This window comes from Herpailurus yagouaroundi, unplaced genomic scaffold, assembly GCF_014898765.1.
Source record: "Herpailurus yagouaroundi ecotype Mexico unplaced genomic scaffold, PumYag 164, whole genome shotgun sequence".
Taxonomy (NCBI): Eukaryota; Metazoa; Chordata; class Mammalia; order Carnivora; family Felidae; genus Herpailurus; species Herpailurus yagouaroundi.
The window spans coordinates 33558367-33573471 of record NW_024412405.1 but is presented as its reverse complement, the minus strand read 5'-3'; the positions used below and the strand labels follow the sequence as shown (position 1 = coordinate 33573471).

General features: G+C 37.2%; 1 protein-coding gene across 13 annotated transcripts in view; it reads right to left on the bottom strand.

Annotated features, from left to right (window-relative positions):
• Nucleotides 1–15105, bottom strand: part of TBC1D4 (TBC1 domain family member 4) — a 190473-nt gene that overhangs the window by 12468 nt on the left and 162900 nt on the right. For 5 of the 13 annotated variants that reach the window (XM_040487352.1, XM_040487343.1, XM_040487348.1 and 2 more), the window contains 6 exons: nt 11926–12092; nt 9511–9723; nt 7627–7629; nt 6658–6816; nt 3812–3970; nt 1159–1403 (listed from right to left, as the gene is read on the bottom strand). In XM_040487352.1, coding sequence (XP_040343286.1) covers nt 1159–1403; nt 3812–3970; nt 6658–6816; nt 7627–7629; nt 9511–9723; nt 11926–12092 — 946 coding nt within the window. Of the gene's footprint in view, nt 1–84; nt 212–1158; nt 1404–3811; nt 3971–6657; nt 6817–7626; nt 7630–9510; nt 9724–10079; nt 10175–11925; nt 12093–15105 lie in introns of those variants that run through there. The other 8 variants (XM_040487346.1, XM_040487347.1, XM_040487351.1 and 5 more) reach the window with 5 other exon arrangements.

The following is a 15105-nucleotide window of genomic DNA, read 5'->3' as shown; positions in this document are numbered from 1 at the left end:
TGATCCTTAGGAACCAGGAAGAGAATATATTTTAAAAGCATTTTTAAAATATTTCACTTCTTATCTACAGCATGATATTATGACTAACAGATCTTGCCTACCTCATTTCAAAGGAGGAGAACTCTGACATTCCTCTCTTGAAAGTCTTCTTTTATATTTTTACTACTAAAAGCTTTAAATTGAAAGGTAGTGGCGGTTGGTGATATCATATCTATAGATAAAATTTAAACTGCTTGTTAGAAACCAATACACTAAGGAAAGGGGAATTTTAACTAGAAAGGAGAAATGTGTAGACAGGGAGTCCGAAATAGGTTGAAGACCGCAGTGGGAGTGAGTACCCCGCTTAAAAGGACTAAAACATCTTAATGGTGCTTCTTCAGTGCATGCTAAGAAAAGCGGACCGAAAACTACCACTGACTTTGGGCACCTTTTCCTCTAGAAGGACCTATCTGACATAAAGATAAAGGAGGAGAGACATGGTAAGTTCAAGAAGAACCATGACACAGATATGTGCTGCTGATGCACTCACAGTAAAAGAATAAGGACATATTTTTAGATTTAAAAAAAAAAAAGATTTGATTCTATTCAATTGACAGGTTGAGGAAAAGTGAATAAAGAAGACTTGATTCTTTCTCTATTTCCACTTGCAGACTTAGGGGAGAGAGACTTAAGTACCCACTACTTTTCTAGAACTGCTCATTTATTCACTTCAGGAACTTTATGGAAGAGTTTTTCTGCATATAGATGTCCTACTCTTACAGGTTTAGCAAAAGTACAAATCCCACATACTAAAATGTCAAAAGAAGTCTCTACGTTTATACTAATTCCAAGACAATGGGCCCAAATTTCTTTCAGTCTTTTCTAAAATTTGTTTTACTGTTTATTTATTTTTGAGAGAAAGAGAGAGAGGGAGAGTGCGAGTGGGGGAGGGGTAAAGAGAGAGACACACACAGAATCTGAAGCAGGCTCCAGGCTCCAAGATGTCAGCACAGAGCCCAACCTGGGGTTCAAACCCATGAATCACAAGATCATGGACTGAGCCGAAGTCAGACGCTTAACTGAGCCACCCAGGCATTCCCAAATTTCTTTACATCTTAACTGTAATGTAAAAGAGGGCTAATGCTACAATTTCTGGTAACAGCTCCCCATGTGCCTCACCTGCAGCGACATCATGTCAGGTCTGTACTGTTTGCGGAAGCCCTGGTCATACATGAGGAATTTCAGCATCTCAAAGGCTTGCTCTTCGCTCATGTGCAGAAGCAGGACTCCAGCCACAAAGCTGATCCCCTGACAGTAACCCACTTCTTTGTCCAGCAATGAGTAGGCTTTCAAGAGGTTAAAGAGTGAGAGCTGCCCTGCCCCAAGCTGTGCTGAAAAATAAGGGTGAGTAGGAAATGTCCTTCCTGCAGAGGAAGAGAAAATAAATATTTTTGAGATACCCTGAGCTTTGGAGATAAAAGTGAAATTGCAATGCAGTGATTTCCAGGAAATAAACATTCTTTTCTGAACCAGTGAGAGCTGTGTGGAATACCCATCTAACTAAAACTCTCCAGCAAGTCCTAGGTCCTACCTGCCAGACCACCACCCCATCTCTACACATACAAAAGTGAAGAAAACATTTGATGCTAAAATAGCACTTCTTTCTAGAAAACAACAATAACAAAATTCACAAACAAATCATGGACATGTCCAGGAGAGATCCCAGGAAAACAGAATACAAAATCTATTCTGGCTATAAATGAAGGCAAATTCCAAGTTCACATAAAGACTACCCTCCAAGTAAAATCAGAATTCTATCAAAGTTATCACATTATTTAAAAGGAAATCTTAGTAGTGCCTAAACAGAATTAGTCCTGCTTTTCCTGTATGTAATATGACACTGGAGGAGCTTTTTGAGGTCATTTTGTTTTACATTCAATCTATTGTTCAGGAAATACTTCTTTTTTTCAAATATCCTTTGCTCTCTGTTTCTTAAACCACCTCCATGAGCCATACAGACCTCTTTTCTTTTTTCAAAATAGCCAAAAAGCAAGTAAAGCAAAGGGCCAAGCTGATTTCAAATAAATTCCCCTCTAAAATTCACCTGTGAGGATAAAATTACCATAGAGATACCCAACAAGCAAACAAAATCAGTTCTGGATCACTGAAAAGCTGGTACTAAACACTGAAACCCACCCATCTTCATCACCAAGGCTGTAGACACTGGCATGGGACTTTTCTTATGCCCAAAAATGAAGGGGAGATCAGTTTCCTAGCAAAGTGACTACTCATGTCAGTGAGAACTTATAATGCCAGATTTTTAAATGTTTTCCACCACATATGCTTAAAAGCGATCTTGTTTCCCTCCTCCCCCCAGGAACTGGTAAGATTAATTTCTGCAGAGCAAGAGGAACATATGAGAAAATAACAAGAACACACTGAGGAAACACAGATGGCTACAAGTAGAGTTAAATAAACAGTTTTTTAATCATCATTTTACTTTATTACTTAAATTTTTTGCTGAAGAAAACTATAAGTGTACTCTCTACCGAAGACATTAATTCTAGCTTCATTTTTTTTCTGACCAGCCTTGCCTTACAATCTAATCGCATCATCTCCTTCTCTTTATTAGGATATCTTCATTAGCCCTAAATGAACCATCCCCATTTCTAGTCTGGTCATCAATTTCTCGTCACAGAACCACAGATCTGTGGGGATCCACAGGGATTGCCTAGTTCAAGGTCCTCATTCAAATGAAAGGACTGAGTCTCAGAAGCAAAATAATTTGCCTAAAACCACAGTTTAGTGGTAGAATCAGACAAGAACTGAAGTCTTTAGCTTCTCTGTAAAATTCCCCATTACAAAAAAATATTAAATCAAAAAATACTAACTGAGTTGGGTCCTTTCCCAACAAAAGCTGTTTATCATCCAAAAGGAACAGAGATCAAAACTAGGTTTTGGCCAGTGATTTTTATATGCCCTAAAATAAGGGAATCCCAAATATAAGGTAACCCTTTATTTTCCCAAATGGACTCAAGTAACATATCTGGCCACTTTAAATATACCACCTTTCAGGGATACAGATAAAAAAGTCAAATGCCAATGCACAATATTTAATCCAATTAATCAGACATTTTTAAATAATAAAATATATATTATAAAATGATAAATTAGAGAAAAACTATAGACAATGTAATTTTAAAAATCATACCTTTTTTTACTTTCCATTAGTTATTTGAAATACAGACTTTAAAAAGATAGCTTTATGACGCTATCACTGGAAATTATCCCCAGTCACAAGTAGCCATTCATATAATATTAGGACAGCTCATTTTTCTTTCATCCTATAGGGATGTATTCATGATTCCACAGCATAACCACTTATTGTGCTGCTTTTTAAAGTGATATTCAAAAGCCTGTTTAAATTTTAACCTAGTCTATCCTATTTTAAAACCAGTGTTGATTGAGAAAATAAATGCCTGACCCAAACAAAAGTCAGTTTTTCAAAATACAGGAATTGAAAGTCCCTGATAATATGACCTTTATAATGATTCAAATATAAGATAACACCCTTTTTCGGGGGCAAAGTCTGGGGATGAAAACTTCATTTTGTATTCAGGCATTTATGGTATTTTCAACCAGACATGAAGTCAACTTGCCCTCAAGAAAGGGGAAAGTCGGCAGCTCTGTATAATTCAATAGGTCCTCTTTAGCAACACCAAAACCAAAACAAAACACAAACTACCACAAAACCCCAAGCAAAACCCCCCAAGATATTCAGGAAAGGGACGTATCGTTTGCTTTTGTACAATAATCAATATGACAAACATACCCAAATCCACAAGAATGGCATGCTGCTGAGCAGTGAGCTGCTTTAAAAGTTCCTTATAGGAAACGTCAGGAGGCTGTTGTTTATTGGGCAATCTGTGCCTGAGACGGTATTGTAAAGCTAGGAACTGCCAAATTTCTCCTCGTCGACTTTTGGGAACACCTACGAAGATAAAAGGCAAGGTCTTGATCTCTGGAATGAAGTTGCTAAACCACTGATGAACTATGTAATGCCTGAAAACAGGCAGCTGTAAGGTCCTGTGTGCCACCCTCCCTCCCATCACACAGTATGATGTGCTGAGAGAGCATATTTTGATCCTGAAGCTGCTGATATCTTGCAAAAGAAAACCCTCAAGTATCAATAATAAAGGCAATGCTGGGGCGCCTGGGTGGCTCAGTCGGTTAAGCAGTTAAGCGGCTCAGGTCATGATCTCACGGTTCCTGGGTTTGAGCTCTACGTCGGGATCTGTGCTGACAGCTCAAAGCCCAGAGCCTGCTTCAGATTCTGTGTCCCTCTCTCTCTGCCCCTCCCAAGCTCGAGCTCTGTCCTTGTTTGTCTCTCAAAAATAAATAAATGTTAAAAAATAATAATAATGAAGGCAATGTTAACATCAGCCAACACTGATTGGGCACCTAATACAACATTCCATCAATGGTGCATTGCCACTCAGCATTGTACCTGTGCTCAGAAAACAACCAAATGAGGCAGGTGATTACTATTATCCCCACTTTCCAGATGGTGAAGCTGAGGAAGAAAGAAGCAAAGAACTTGCCCAAGTTCACACAGCTTGTAAGTGGAAGTTCAGGATTAGAACTCTCCAAGTCTGGCTTCAGAGGCCAAATTCTGAAACCATGAAATGTATCCCTGCCTATTCCCACCTTTCATTTGGTTTAAAGCTAGTAATAAATGCCAATACTTATAAATTCTAAGCATTTGACATTAATAAGTCTCTGTATAAGGCAAACCAAGAATATATGTTGCTACTTACACATCTGTAGGATGAATGAATGAATGATCACATGTAAAATGTCATTTGGGGGTAACTTTCATTAGCCCACTAAATGAATCTCTGATAATATGAGTGGGCTGTTTTATTATCCATCCAACAACAATTTTGCAAGAAGGCAATTCACTTCAGCTAAACAAGTCATCTGTTGAACATCTAAAACATAGCAAAGTATAGAGAATGGCACTGAGGATACTTCCTCCCTGGGAGATGAATAAATCCATTCTCAGGAATTAGTCTCATTCATTCATTCATCCATGTATTCATTCAGTAAATAACTTGTGCAAGATCCTTTTTAGGTGCTAGGTATGCAGTGGCGGGGTGAGAAAAACATTAAACAAATATATGCCTAAATACAAAATTATAATCATGATAAGCACCATTAAGGAAAAGAATCATGAGAAAAAATAATGAAGCAAAATGAATTGATTTTGGTGGAAGAGAGGGATTTCTGAGGAAATGGTATTTGAACTGAGATCAAAAAGATAATAGGATTTTCCAAGCTGGGAGTGCGGGCAGCAATCCCTTCAGGAAGGGAAACGTTTGAACGCCCTCAGAAAGGCAAGGAATGGGGTGAGAAAGGAAGAGGAGGAGGAGGGGTGAAAAGAAAAGGATGATGGGAAATAGGCAGCAGGTGGAGAGGTAAGGATGAGAGGTTAGGGAAAACTGGAACATTCCATGCAAGAAACAGCCTGGGACATATACTGGGACCCAGTGTAGTTCAACCTCTCTGGAACACATGATACAGGGAGGGAGGCAGCAGAACATGAGATCAGAGATGAAGGAGGCAGAGATTATGGTGGGCCCTGGGCAGAGTGCTCAGAGGTTCAAACTGTATCCTATATGAAATGGGAAGCTGAGCACCCCTAAAAATCTTTAAAACTCATACCAAAGAATAGTGTGATCAACAACCACACACATTCTATTACCCACTATTCTGTCTCACAAATAATGCAATCAATGAAAATGTTTAGGACTTCCATATCTTCAAGGGAAAAAAAAACAATAAATGTAGCATCTTACAAAATTAATCTCAACTTCATTTAAACTTAACTATGCAACAGTTTCACACATTAATCATAAGCTTTTAAAACAAGATTCATTAACAGATATCTTTGGATATTCTTGGATTTTTATTTTGCACTCAGCTTATATAGGTCATGAGATCCTCATTTTAACAGCTGGGTCACAGAAATGCACCTCAAATATTCACATGCTAAGCAGTTTTAATTTTAAATTTAAGATGTTTAACTATCAGCCATTTTATATGACAGAGTAGCAATGCAGTATAATGGCCAAATAAAAGCAATTTTTCCAAAATAAAGGAATATATACATGGAAGGAAAACTGATTGATGAATAAAAACATAAATCTGTTTACATGCACACATACATGTAGGTGAATATACATATACATATACATATAAACATTTCTGACTAAATGATGGAAATGAGTCTAGTTTGTAAGTCTGAATTATTTTTATGGATATGATCCAAGGTCTCTACCCATGCATTCACTCCTTTCTTGATAAACAACAAAGACAGCTGAGAACAGCTGGTTGAAGAAGACAGGAAAACCTATAGAAAAGGTGTCTGCTAACTCCTCAGGGACCATCTCTCTATTAGCACTGTTTTCTTCCCAACAAAGTCACTGACTGCAGTCAAAAGCAAATTACTTCCCTTTTTTTATAGGCAAAGCACAAGGACAAAATTATGCCTGAGCTACACAAATCAAAAAATCTCTAAAGATTTTCTCTAAAAAAGATGATTAACGATGATCCACCTGAAACTAATGTAACATTGTGTGTCAATATTACTCAAATGAAAAAGGCAATCCAGAATACCTTCTTTAAGACAAATATGAATGTCTTCCATATCGCTTCTGATTTTAGCTCTGCAGTTCAACAACTTCTTATCCCAGGTTAGTAAGACCTCCTTCTGACATACACCAACTTCTTCATAGTCCAGTTTAACTTTTCTGGACTGGAGTTCATCTCTGCTTGCTAAGAAAAACAAAAGAATTTATGTAAAACTGATGTGTTCCTAGAACACAGAATTTTAAACATTTTGTTGTATTTGTAAAATCATACCAAATGATTTTTAGGAATCAACCACTAACATGTAGTCACAAAGTAAACTTAAAAAAAGTGAGGATACATGAAAGGTTCCCAAACGGAGTCATATCACGTAAAAAAGTAACAGGAAGAACTTTCTAAGGAGGTTTTACTCTGTATCTTACAGATGGGAGCTCTACTAAGCATAAAAAACTTAGCATGTTCCCTAGGCTGTAAGTTTCAATTTTTTTTGACAAATGTGATAGCCTCAGATGTGACAACTTGCATCATTTTCAACACCAATGACATTTTATATATGACCTATATGAGAAAACAATACCTCGTGCTAACCTTGATTAGAGAAATACTGACCATGGTAACCCAATACATTTTTATAATTATTCCCAGAGTTACCAATACTTCTTTTAAAAATGTTAAGTCATGTGCCTCTGTGTTCATTTTTTTCTTAAAGAAAAAAATTCATTTTATTGAAATTAACACTACTTCTGTTTTTAAAAATAGTACAGAATTCTCTCTTGTTTGATGGTCTAAAATATAAGCCCAGAGCTCATTAAAGAAAGGCCTATAAAAGCAACTACTAACTTGATGTGTTCTTTATCTTGAATACTTGATTCCAAAAGAGTAAAGGAAGAAAAAACATTTAGCTATTTTTTTTTTCTCTTTCATTAGGATCACATTGAACAGGAGTCTCACAGATTAATGTGTACTCATTCAAGCCCACAGTGCTCAACCCCTTACCTTCTGCAACACAAATCTTTGTCATGCATCCAAAGTCCTCGACAGCACAAAAAACAACAGCAGAATGAGTATTACCCTTTACTTAGTGTGTTTGAAACCATTCCAAAGAATTTAAATATCTTATAATACGGTTATTCAAATAAAGAGTAAAAGTTTCTACTGAAAGTCCAGATATAACCAAACTTTCACTATGAAAATACTCCTGGATACCACTAGATGGCCTACCTCTCGGATACCACTAAACTCAGAGAGGAGCTTTGCTTCTCAATACTTGCTTTATATTTCTCTATGGTAATCAAATTTTTTTGAAGAAGTGGGTTCATTAAAGCTAATAATTAATATAACCCTATATGTTACTTTACTATTTTTTTATAATTAACAAAAGCATATTTCCTTTTTTCCCCCCTGCAACGTTCTCTAGATCTTTATTCATTTAAGAGAATAATCAAGAGCTATGTGCCAGCTTCAGGCCCTGAGGATAAAATGCTGATTAAGAACAGTCAACATCTGCCCTCACCTGGTTAACTAGGCAAAAAATAAAGAACCATCAATAAATAATTATCCATTGACTAGAATTTTAATAAGCTCAACTATTTTTTGTCTCTGTTACTTAAATACAGAAAAAAAAGAACTCATAAAGGTTTCTGACCATATCTGCTAAATGTCACCTCCTCTCTTACCCTGAATATGAATTGAATTTCCCTCAAAATCTATAATAGCCCGGGTGGGCATACCATTTATCACATCAAACTTTTAAAAGCTGTACCAATAACAATCAATTGGGTTTTTAATTTTAAAGAAAAAAAAAGATTTACTTCCTAGGATATTTAAAACTTTACGTACTTCCAGTCTGCCAAGAAAACAGCAATAAAGAAAATTACTGCCTTGCAAACTAAATATTGTTCAATTTAAAAACAGAATTGAGTATTAGGTGTAGTAAGAGGAATCTTAAGATAGGTGATGAGCATAGAAATGTGAATACCTGTTCTTAAAAAAGCATTTTGGAAGACAACACAATAAAAGCAAGCCAGAGAAAAACCTAAATTGTACATTTTCCTATAATCTTGTAAATCAAAGGACCCACTTAAGCTAAATCGTTCATTTTACACATGTGAAAAACAAGGCCCTTTTAGGTTAAGTGCACTGCCAAACATAGTAACATTAATACATTTTTTGAGTTTTGGTCCCGTCTGCACATCTCCTTATGTGTGGTTCATAAGGAGGTAAATAACATCATTCTTTCGAAGTCTGGGAAACACATTCTAAAACACTTATTCATAAACTAAGCAATAAAGCACCAGTAATACCACAGAAGCTATTGTAAATTATCCAATTATAAATTTAATGATTTGAATATGATTTTTTAAGTAGAAAGTATATAAAGCAATAACAAAAATTAGGAACTTTGATTTGATAACAGGTAATTAGATAGTTGAACTGGGTACAATACAAATAGAATTTATTTGAAATAGGCACATTTCCCTTATTATAAATGCAATTAGCCTAAAAGGTGAAAATCAATTTCAAAAAGAATTTTTGAAATATTTTTCATGTTTAAGTGTTTTTTTTTAAGTAATGCACAATAGTATTAGACTTTCAGTCACATCAAATACATGGATGCCACACTATGTACATTTTCTGTTACCCAAATACACTCTAAAGGTGTCTGATGTTTTAGCTATTAAACAAAAATGCAAATATTTTAAGCTGCACATTCCCACGTCATTGCAACCTCAGAAAATAAAATGAAACAATTATAATCAGTAAAATCCTAGTCAAAGTGCATTTATACTCCTTGACTGAGTGTGGGGAAGACGGAGGTGGTTTTAACCTAAAGCTTTCAATTATAGTATCATATCATTTAGCCCTGATTGAATGGCTAACCTTCAAGTTTCTGGTTTTCTTTCTCCATTCGAAGCAACAAGATTTGTTGATGTATTGCTTTTCTCCACAAACTCCTCAGTTCTTCTGACTTCTTTCTTTCTTCAGCCTTCTCCGGGTCATCATCTTCACCAGACATGAATATAACCAGGGGTTCCTCCTCCATGGTTGGAGCAAGAGGGGACAGTGGCAGCAGCTCGTTCCTGTCCAGTCCATCTGCAGAGAAGAAAACAGTGAGAGGCATTCCTAAGCAGTAACCCAGACTACGGAAGCTTTCTCTAGAATTGATGTTCTCTCATCCTATCTTCCACCTTTAAAGCTTTTCACAAGGCCACTTTCCCAGTAACTGCATTTCTGGAACTAACAGCTTAAGTAAATTCACTAAACTAAATTCCCCTGCCAGATTTCCCTCTCGAGTTGAAACGAAAGCACATGTAATTTCTCTACTTCTTCTTTCTGCACACAATGACCTATAAGATAGGTGCTCTAAGATGAACTGGCAATCCCCAGAGCCCAACACTTCTGCAATTTATCTTTGTACGTTCTCTGATTGTGCAAAACAAAAAGGTTACGTGAGTAGGTAATAGTGATCTCCTAAGGTCTCCATCTACCATAGACACAGTCAAGAGAAGAGCAGCTGAACAACGTGGGGCCTGTCTTGGCTCAGCACCTCTGCTCACTCCTGCAACATTCTCTTACCCAATTCCTGGAGCTCGCTCTCTCCCTCTGTTCCAGGCCATTCTTTGCACCTTTGCCAATTAGTTTCCTATTAACAAACATGACTATGTCTCTTAAAATATTTCAACAGTTGCTTATGCCCCAAAGCACAAAGTCCAAACTACTGCAAACAGCATATGGACAGCTTCAGACTCCTGCCTCGTGTAAACTTCCCAACCTGTGTTTCCATCTCCCATCCTCTGCTCCTGTCATGCTGAATTTCTCCCCTAACCTGCAAAGTTCTCTCCGATGATGTCAGAGTTTTGCTAGTTTCACTTCCTGAAACATGCTTCTCCCAGCAAGGAGTTTAAATGTAAATATCCAACATTCCTGTGAAGCTTTCTCTGGCCACCCTAGGCAGAGTTAATTTTTTCTCTAGTAATGTCAGTTTCTTATTTCTTTTTCTTTACTAACTGACCTCTGCCCTTACCCTTATTATTTATTTCCTTAATAAATAATTTTTAAAAATTTTACTCAAGCGCTCCTTTTCTAACTTCTTGAATTAAATACTTAGGTATATTTGAGTTTTGTCTTTCCTGATTTTAAAAATGCCCTTTAAATACAACTCAATGTTGGGGCGCCTGGGCGGCGCAGTCGGTTAAGCGTCCGACTTCAGCCAGGTCACGATCTCGCGGTCCGTGAGTTCGAGTCCCGCGTCAGGCTCTGGGCTGATGGCTCAGGGCCTGGAGCCTGTTTCCGAGTCTGTGTCTCCCTCTCTCTCTGCCCCTCCCCCGTTCATGCTTTGTCTCTCTCTGTCCCAAAAATAAATAAACGTTGAAAAAAAAAAAATTAAATACAACTCAATGTTGATGTGTAGGGCTCTGAACATATTTTCTTCCTTCTAGTTTCTAGTAGTTTTCAGTTTCCAAACACATGAAACATTTTAGTTGTCTTCTAATTTTTGATTCCTTTTTTTTTTTTTTTGCACTGTAATCAGAGGTTATGTGATTGTTTCATTAAAATAATGCCTTTGTGGCCAAGTACACAATTTTTTGGAATGTTCCATGTGCACTAAAAATGAATGAACTTTGCCTATGGGGGAGCAAGTTTCTGTATAAATATTAGATCAAGCTTGTTAAATTATATTTCTCAAATATTAACTATATATACCCTCCTTGTATTTAACTTTTAGAGAAAAATATGTTAAAATCTCCCATGAGAGCTACTGATGTATTTCTTCCCAACATTCTGTGAACTTCTATTTTCTAACTTTCAAGGCTATATAATTACGCATGTTGGCATAATTGATCATCATTTTTGTATCTCTGTTTATTGTTATAATTTACTTTGCCCCTTTGGATGTCTTTGCTTTAATTTCTAACAGGTCTCATATCTTTTGGTTGATATTTGTCTACTGTCTCTGTATCCATTTCTTAATCATTCAACATTTTGATGTCACTTTGCTTTATGAGTGACCCTTGTAAAGGAGTAGGTTACTTTTCTAATAATAAAAAAAAAAAAAAATGTATGCTTTTCTAGCAGTATCTTAGTGCCCAGTTTGGGGAGTTCACTCATTCACTCATCAAGCATTTACTGAATGTCTACTACGTTCTAACGATAGCTGAGAAGTTCACCACCATGTCATATATGGAAACAGAAGTTATTTCTCCACTGAAATCACTCAAATCTCTTTGTACCCAAAGCACTGCATTCCATTCCCTAGTTTATGATACCGGTAAGGAGTAATTCTTTAGTGTGTACCACACAGACCCTGCTGCATTGCTGAGGGAGATTTGTTCATGGGAGAAGCAACCCTGAGGAAAATGCGCTGCCTCCAGGAGATTCGACGAGGGGTGACGGGAGTTCCTCCAGTGTTTAGGGACTCATTGCTGCAAGTAGACGAGGTCCTTTTTCTCCCCTCTCCATCACTGTGGAAAGCAAATAAATAAGTAACTTGTAAGGAGAAATGCACAGCACGGTTCTTCACAACCACACGGTAGCACAAGCCATTCACAAGTCCTGCCATGGGCAAGCACAAGCCTCAGGCAACAAAGAGCGATGCATCACTAGGCACACTGGTCATCGAGGCCACAGCAGCCTGGGGAAAATGCAATCCAAGCCCCAGGCATGAGGAGCTCACCTGTTTCTACTCATTCCATAGTAGCCAACCATTTCAAGTCCTAACCCAAGGAAAAGATGAACGTATACAGAGGCACAGAGGCTGCTTAAGTAAGGAACTCGTGCTTTACTAAAAAATTAAAAAGTGCATTCTAAACAATGTAAATGTTCTGTAAGAGGCTCAAAAAAGAGCTTTCCTTATACTCTTACAGAATAGACTGATAAAGATAGCTTCTTATTGCCTGTGACTGTTGAGATCTGTCTACAAGTTGCTAGCCACCAATATGTGGATCATGGCAGAAAGTAACCCGAATAAAGGAGGAATGCTTAACCTTGGGATTATTATTAAGTAATATATTAAGAAAAGAACTGTGATCAATAAGACTGGCTAGGTTAAGATAAAAAATATTCAACATCTCTCTATAGGAGGATTTCACAGAGACTGTAATATACTGGTATGCACTATGACTTTCCGAAGAGTGAAGTAATGTATAGATATGCCCTAATCTATTTCAATCATTTGACCCCATAATCACCTTCCCCAATTTTGGAGGCAGGGAGGGGGCTTTGAGCATGTGACAGCTTTATACATTAGTGCTTTGTGAAACGAACATGTGGAAATGTGGATCTGCTCTAAAACTTTCATTTCCTAGGAAAGAACATTCTAAGTCATGCTAGGCCTATCTGCAATAAAAGGTCATCCTGACTCAAACTCACTTCTGAGACGAATCACTTTAGCAGCTGGAATGCCATGCAATAATTGCTACAGTTAGTGGTGGTAACAGTACATTTCAAAGTCTCTGGGCTTTCCGGAAAAAATGATGAAGGTAACAGTATTTATGGCTAGTGACACCAACAAGTGAAGATCCAGGACTTTTAATGGAGTCCAAAAGAGTCAATGCTGAAGTCAGAAAGGAAATGTAGCTAGAAAATCCACCACCTGCCTCAGTGGTACTGAGGCCACCAAGAAGAGAGCAATTCAGCACCTGCTTATCATATTTTTATTTATGTACCCATGGTCATCAGGTAATTCCATTATCTCTAATCTTGACCTATCTTCCTGGAATGATTACTTCTAGATTAGCTAAACTAAGGTTAAGAAAAAGACATGCCTTCAGCTGTTGCACAGTTGGCAGTGTGATAGATTAGGATACTTCAGAAAGCAACAACACATATATCTCAATACAGTCAAACCCCCATTGTTAGATAAAATTACAACCCTAATATGTGTCCATGGTTCAAAACTCCTTGTAAAACTGAATAAATATGTTCACCTTTACTTCAGCTTTGGAAAGTATTAACTCAAGTATTTTCCCTTTTAGAAACTGTGATTCAAACGTTCTGCAAATAATAGTTATATCCTGATAAACACTCTTGAAGTACTCTGTATCTTCACTTTGGTAACACTATCTCACGAGCAGTTATTTGCTAAATGCCCAGTTAATGGACTTCTGGTATAATAACTGGCAAATAATAGCAAACATTAACTCAGAAGGTTAAATGAAATGGACAAAAAAATCATATGGGCTAGGCTAACATGTCAGGAATAACTAAAAGAACACCTTTTTAAAACCTATGTTGGTAGCATGACTTTTACGTCCTTTTTGGCAAAAAGCTCTAACAGGTCTGTTTCCCGAAAGTACAGACCGGGCTGTTGATGGCACTGGTAGGTACTGACAACAGCAGCAGTGTTAGTAAACAGCGTAAGGCATTGTTTTTCCGAGTAAGTGCTGTTCCTGTCCTGCATAAAGGCGTCAAAATTTATAATTTAAGCCTAGAAAACTAAGTGAAAGACTTCTGTAAAGTATCTATTTCAATGCCTCATGGGGTAAGTGTTCAATAATTCCTCTTGACTATTTAGCAGCTCTGACAAACAAAACTACAATAAACTAACCCGAAGGATTCTGAAACTTTTATATTTTGATGGTGGAATTAAACTATCTTTTAAAAATCAGACTTGGGGCACACAGGTGGCTCAGTCAGTTAGGCATCCAACTTCAACTCAGGTCATGAACTCACAGTCCGTGGGTTCAAGCCCTGCGGTGGGCTGACAGTACAGAGCCTGCTTCAGATTCTGTGTCTCCCTCTCTCTCTGCCCCCCCCCCCCCCGCCGCTCATGCTCTGTCTCTGTCCCTCTCTCTCAAAAATAAATAAACATTAAAATTTTTTTTTAATCAAGTTCCAATTCACCGTCAATGACATGTTGAATGTCTAGATAGTACTAAAAATAAAACTTAAAGTACTCCTAACAATTTCATTATTGTGTCTAAAATATGTGCTTTTGGGAGATTATAAAACAGGTCCATAAAGTACCTTGACATTAGCCTGCTACATATTTGAAAGTTTCATAACTTCTAAAATTTTATATCCTATAATCTAAATAAATTGCCAAGTGACACATTTTCTTCCTATGTCTGGAATTGAATGGTCAGAATTGATAAGCCAAAAATTAGCAGTCAGAATATAAGATAATAATATACTGAAAAGCACTTACATAACAGACCACTGACCCCTTTATCTTGGTACTAAAAAAGGACATCCTAAAAAAGCTGGTTGGTGGCTGAGATAAGGAAAAGGCTGCTGCTTCATTTCATTCCAGAAGCCATGTACCCAGAAGTCTGAGTCCAGATAAGGACTCCAGCAGTCAGTGCATATATGCAACTTCCCACAGCTTGCCCTTTGATTTACCTACCATTGGTCAGCAATCTGACATTCCTACGGTGGTAACTGCATTGTCCTAATATTTAGCATTTTACAAGTAGGAACTCATTTTATCCTCACAGCAACCTTATGGGGTAGGTGTTATTTCTATTTCCACTTTCA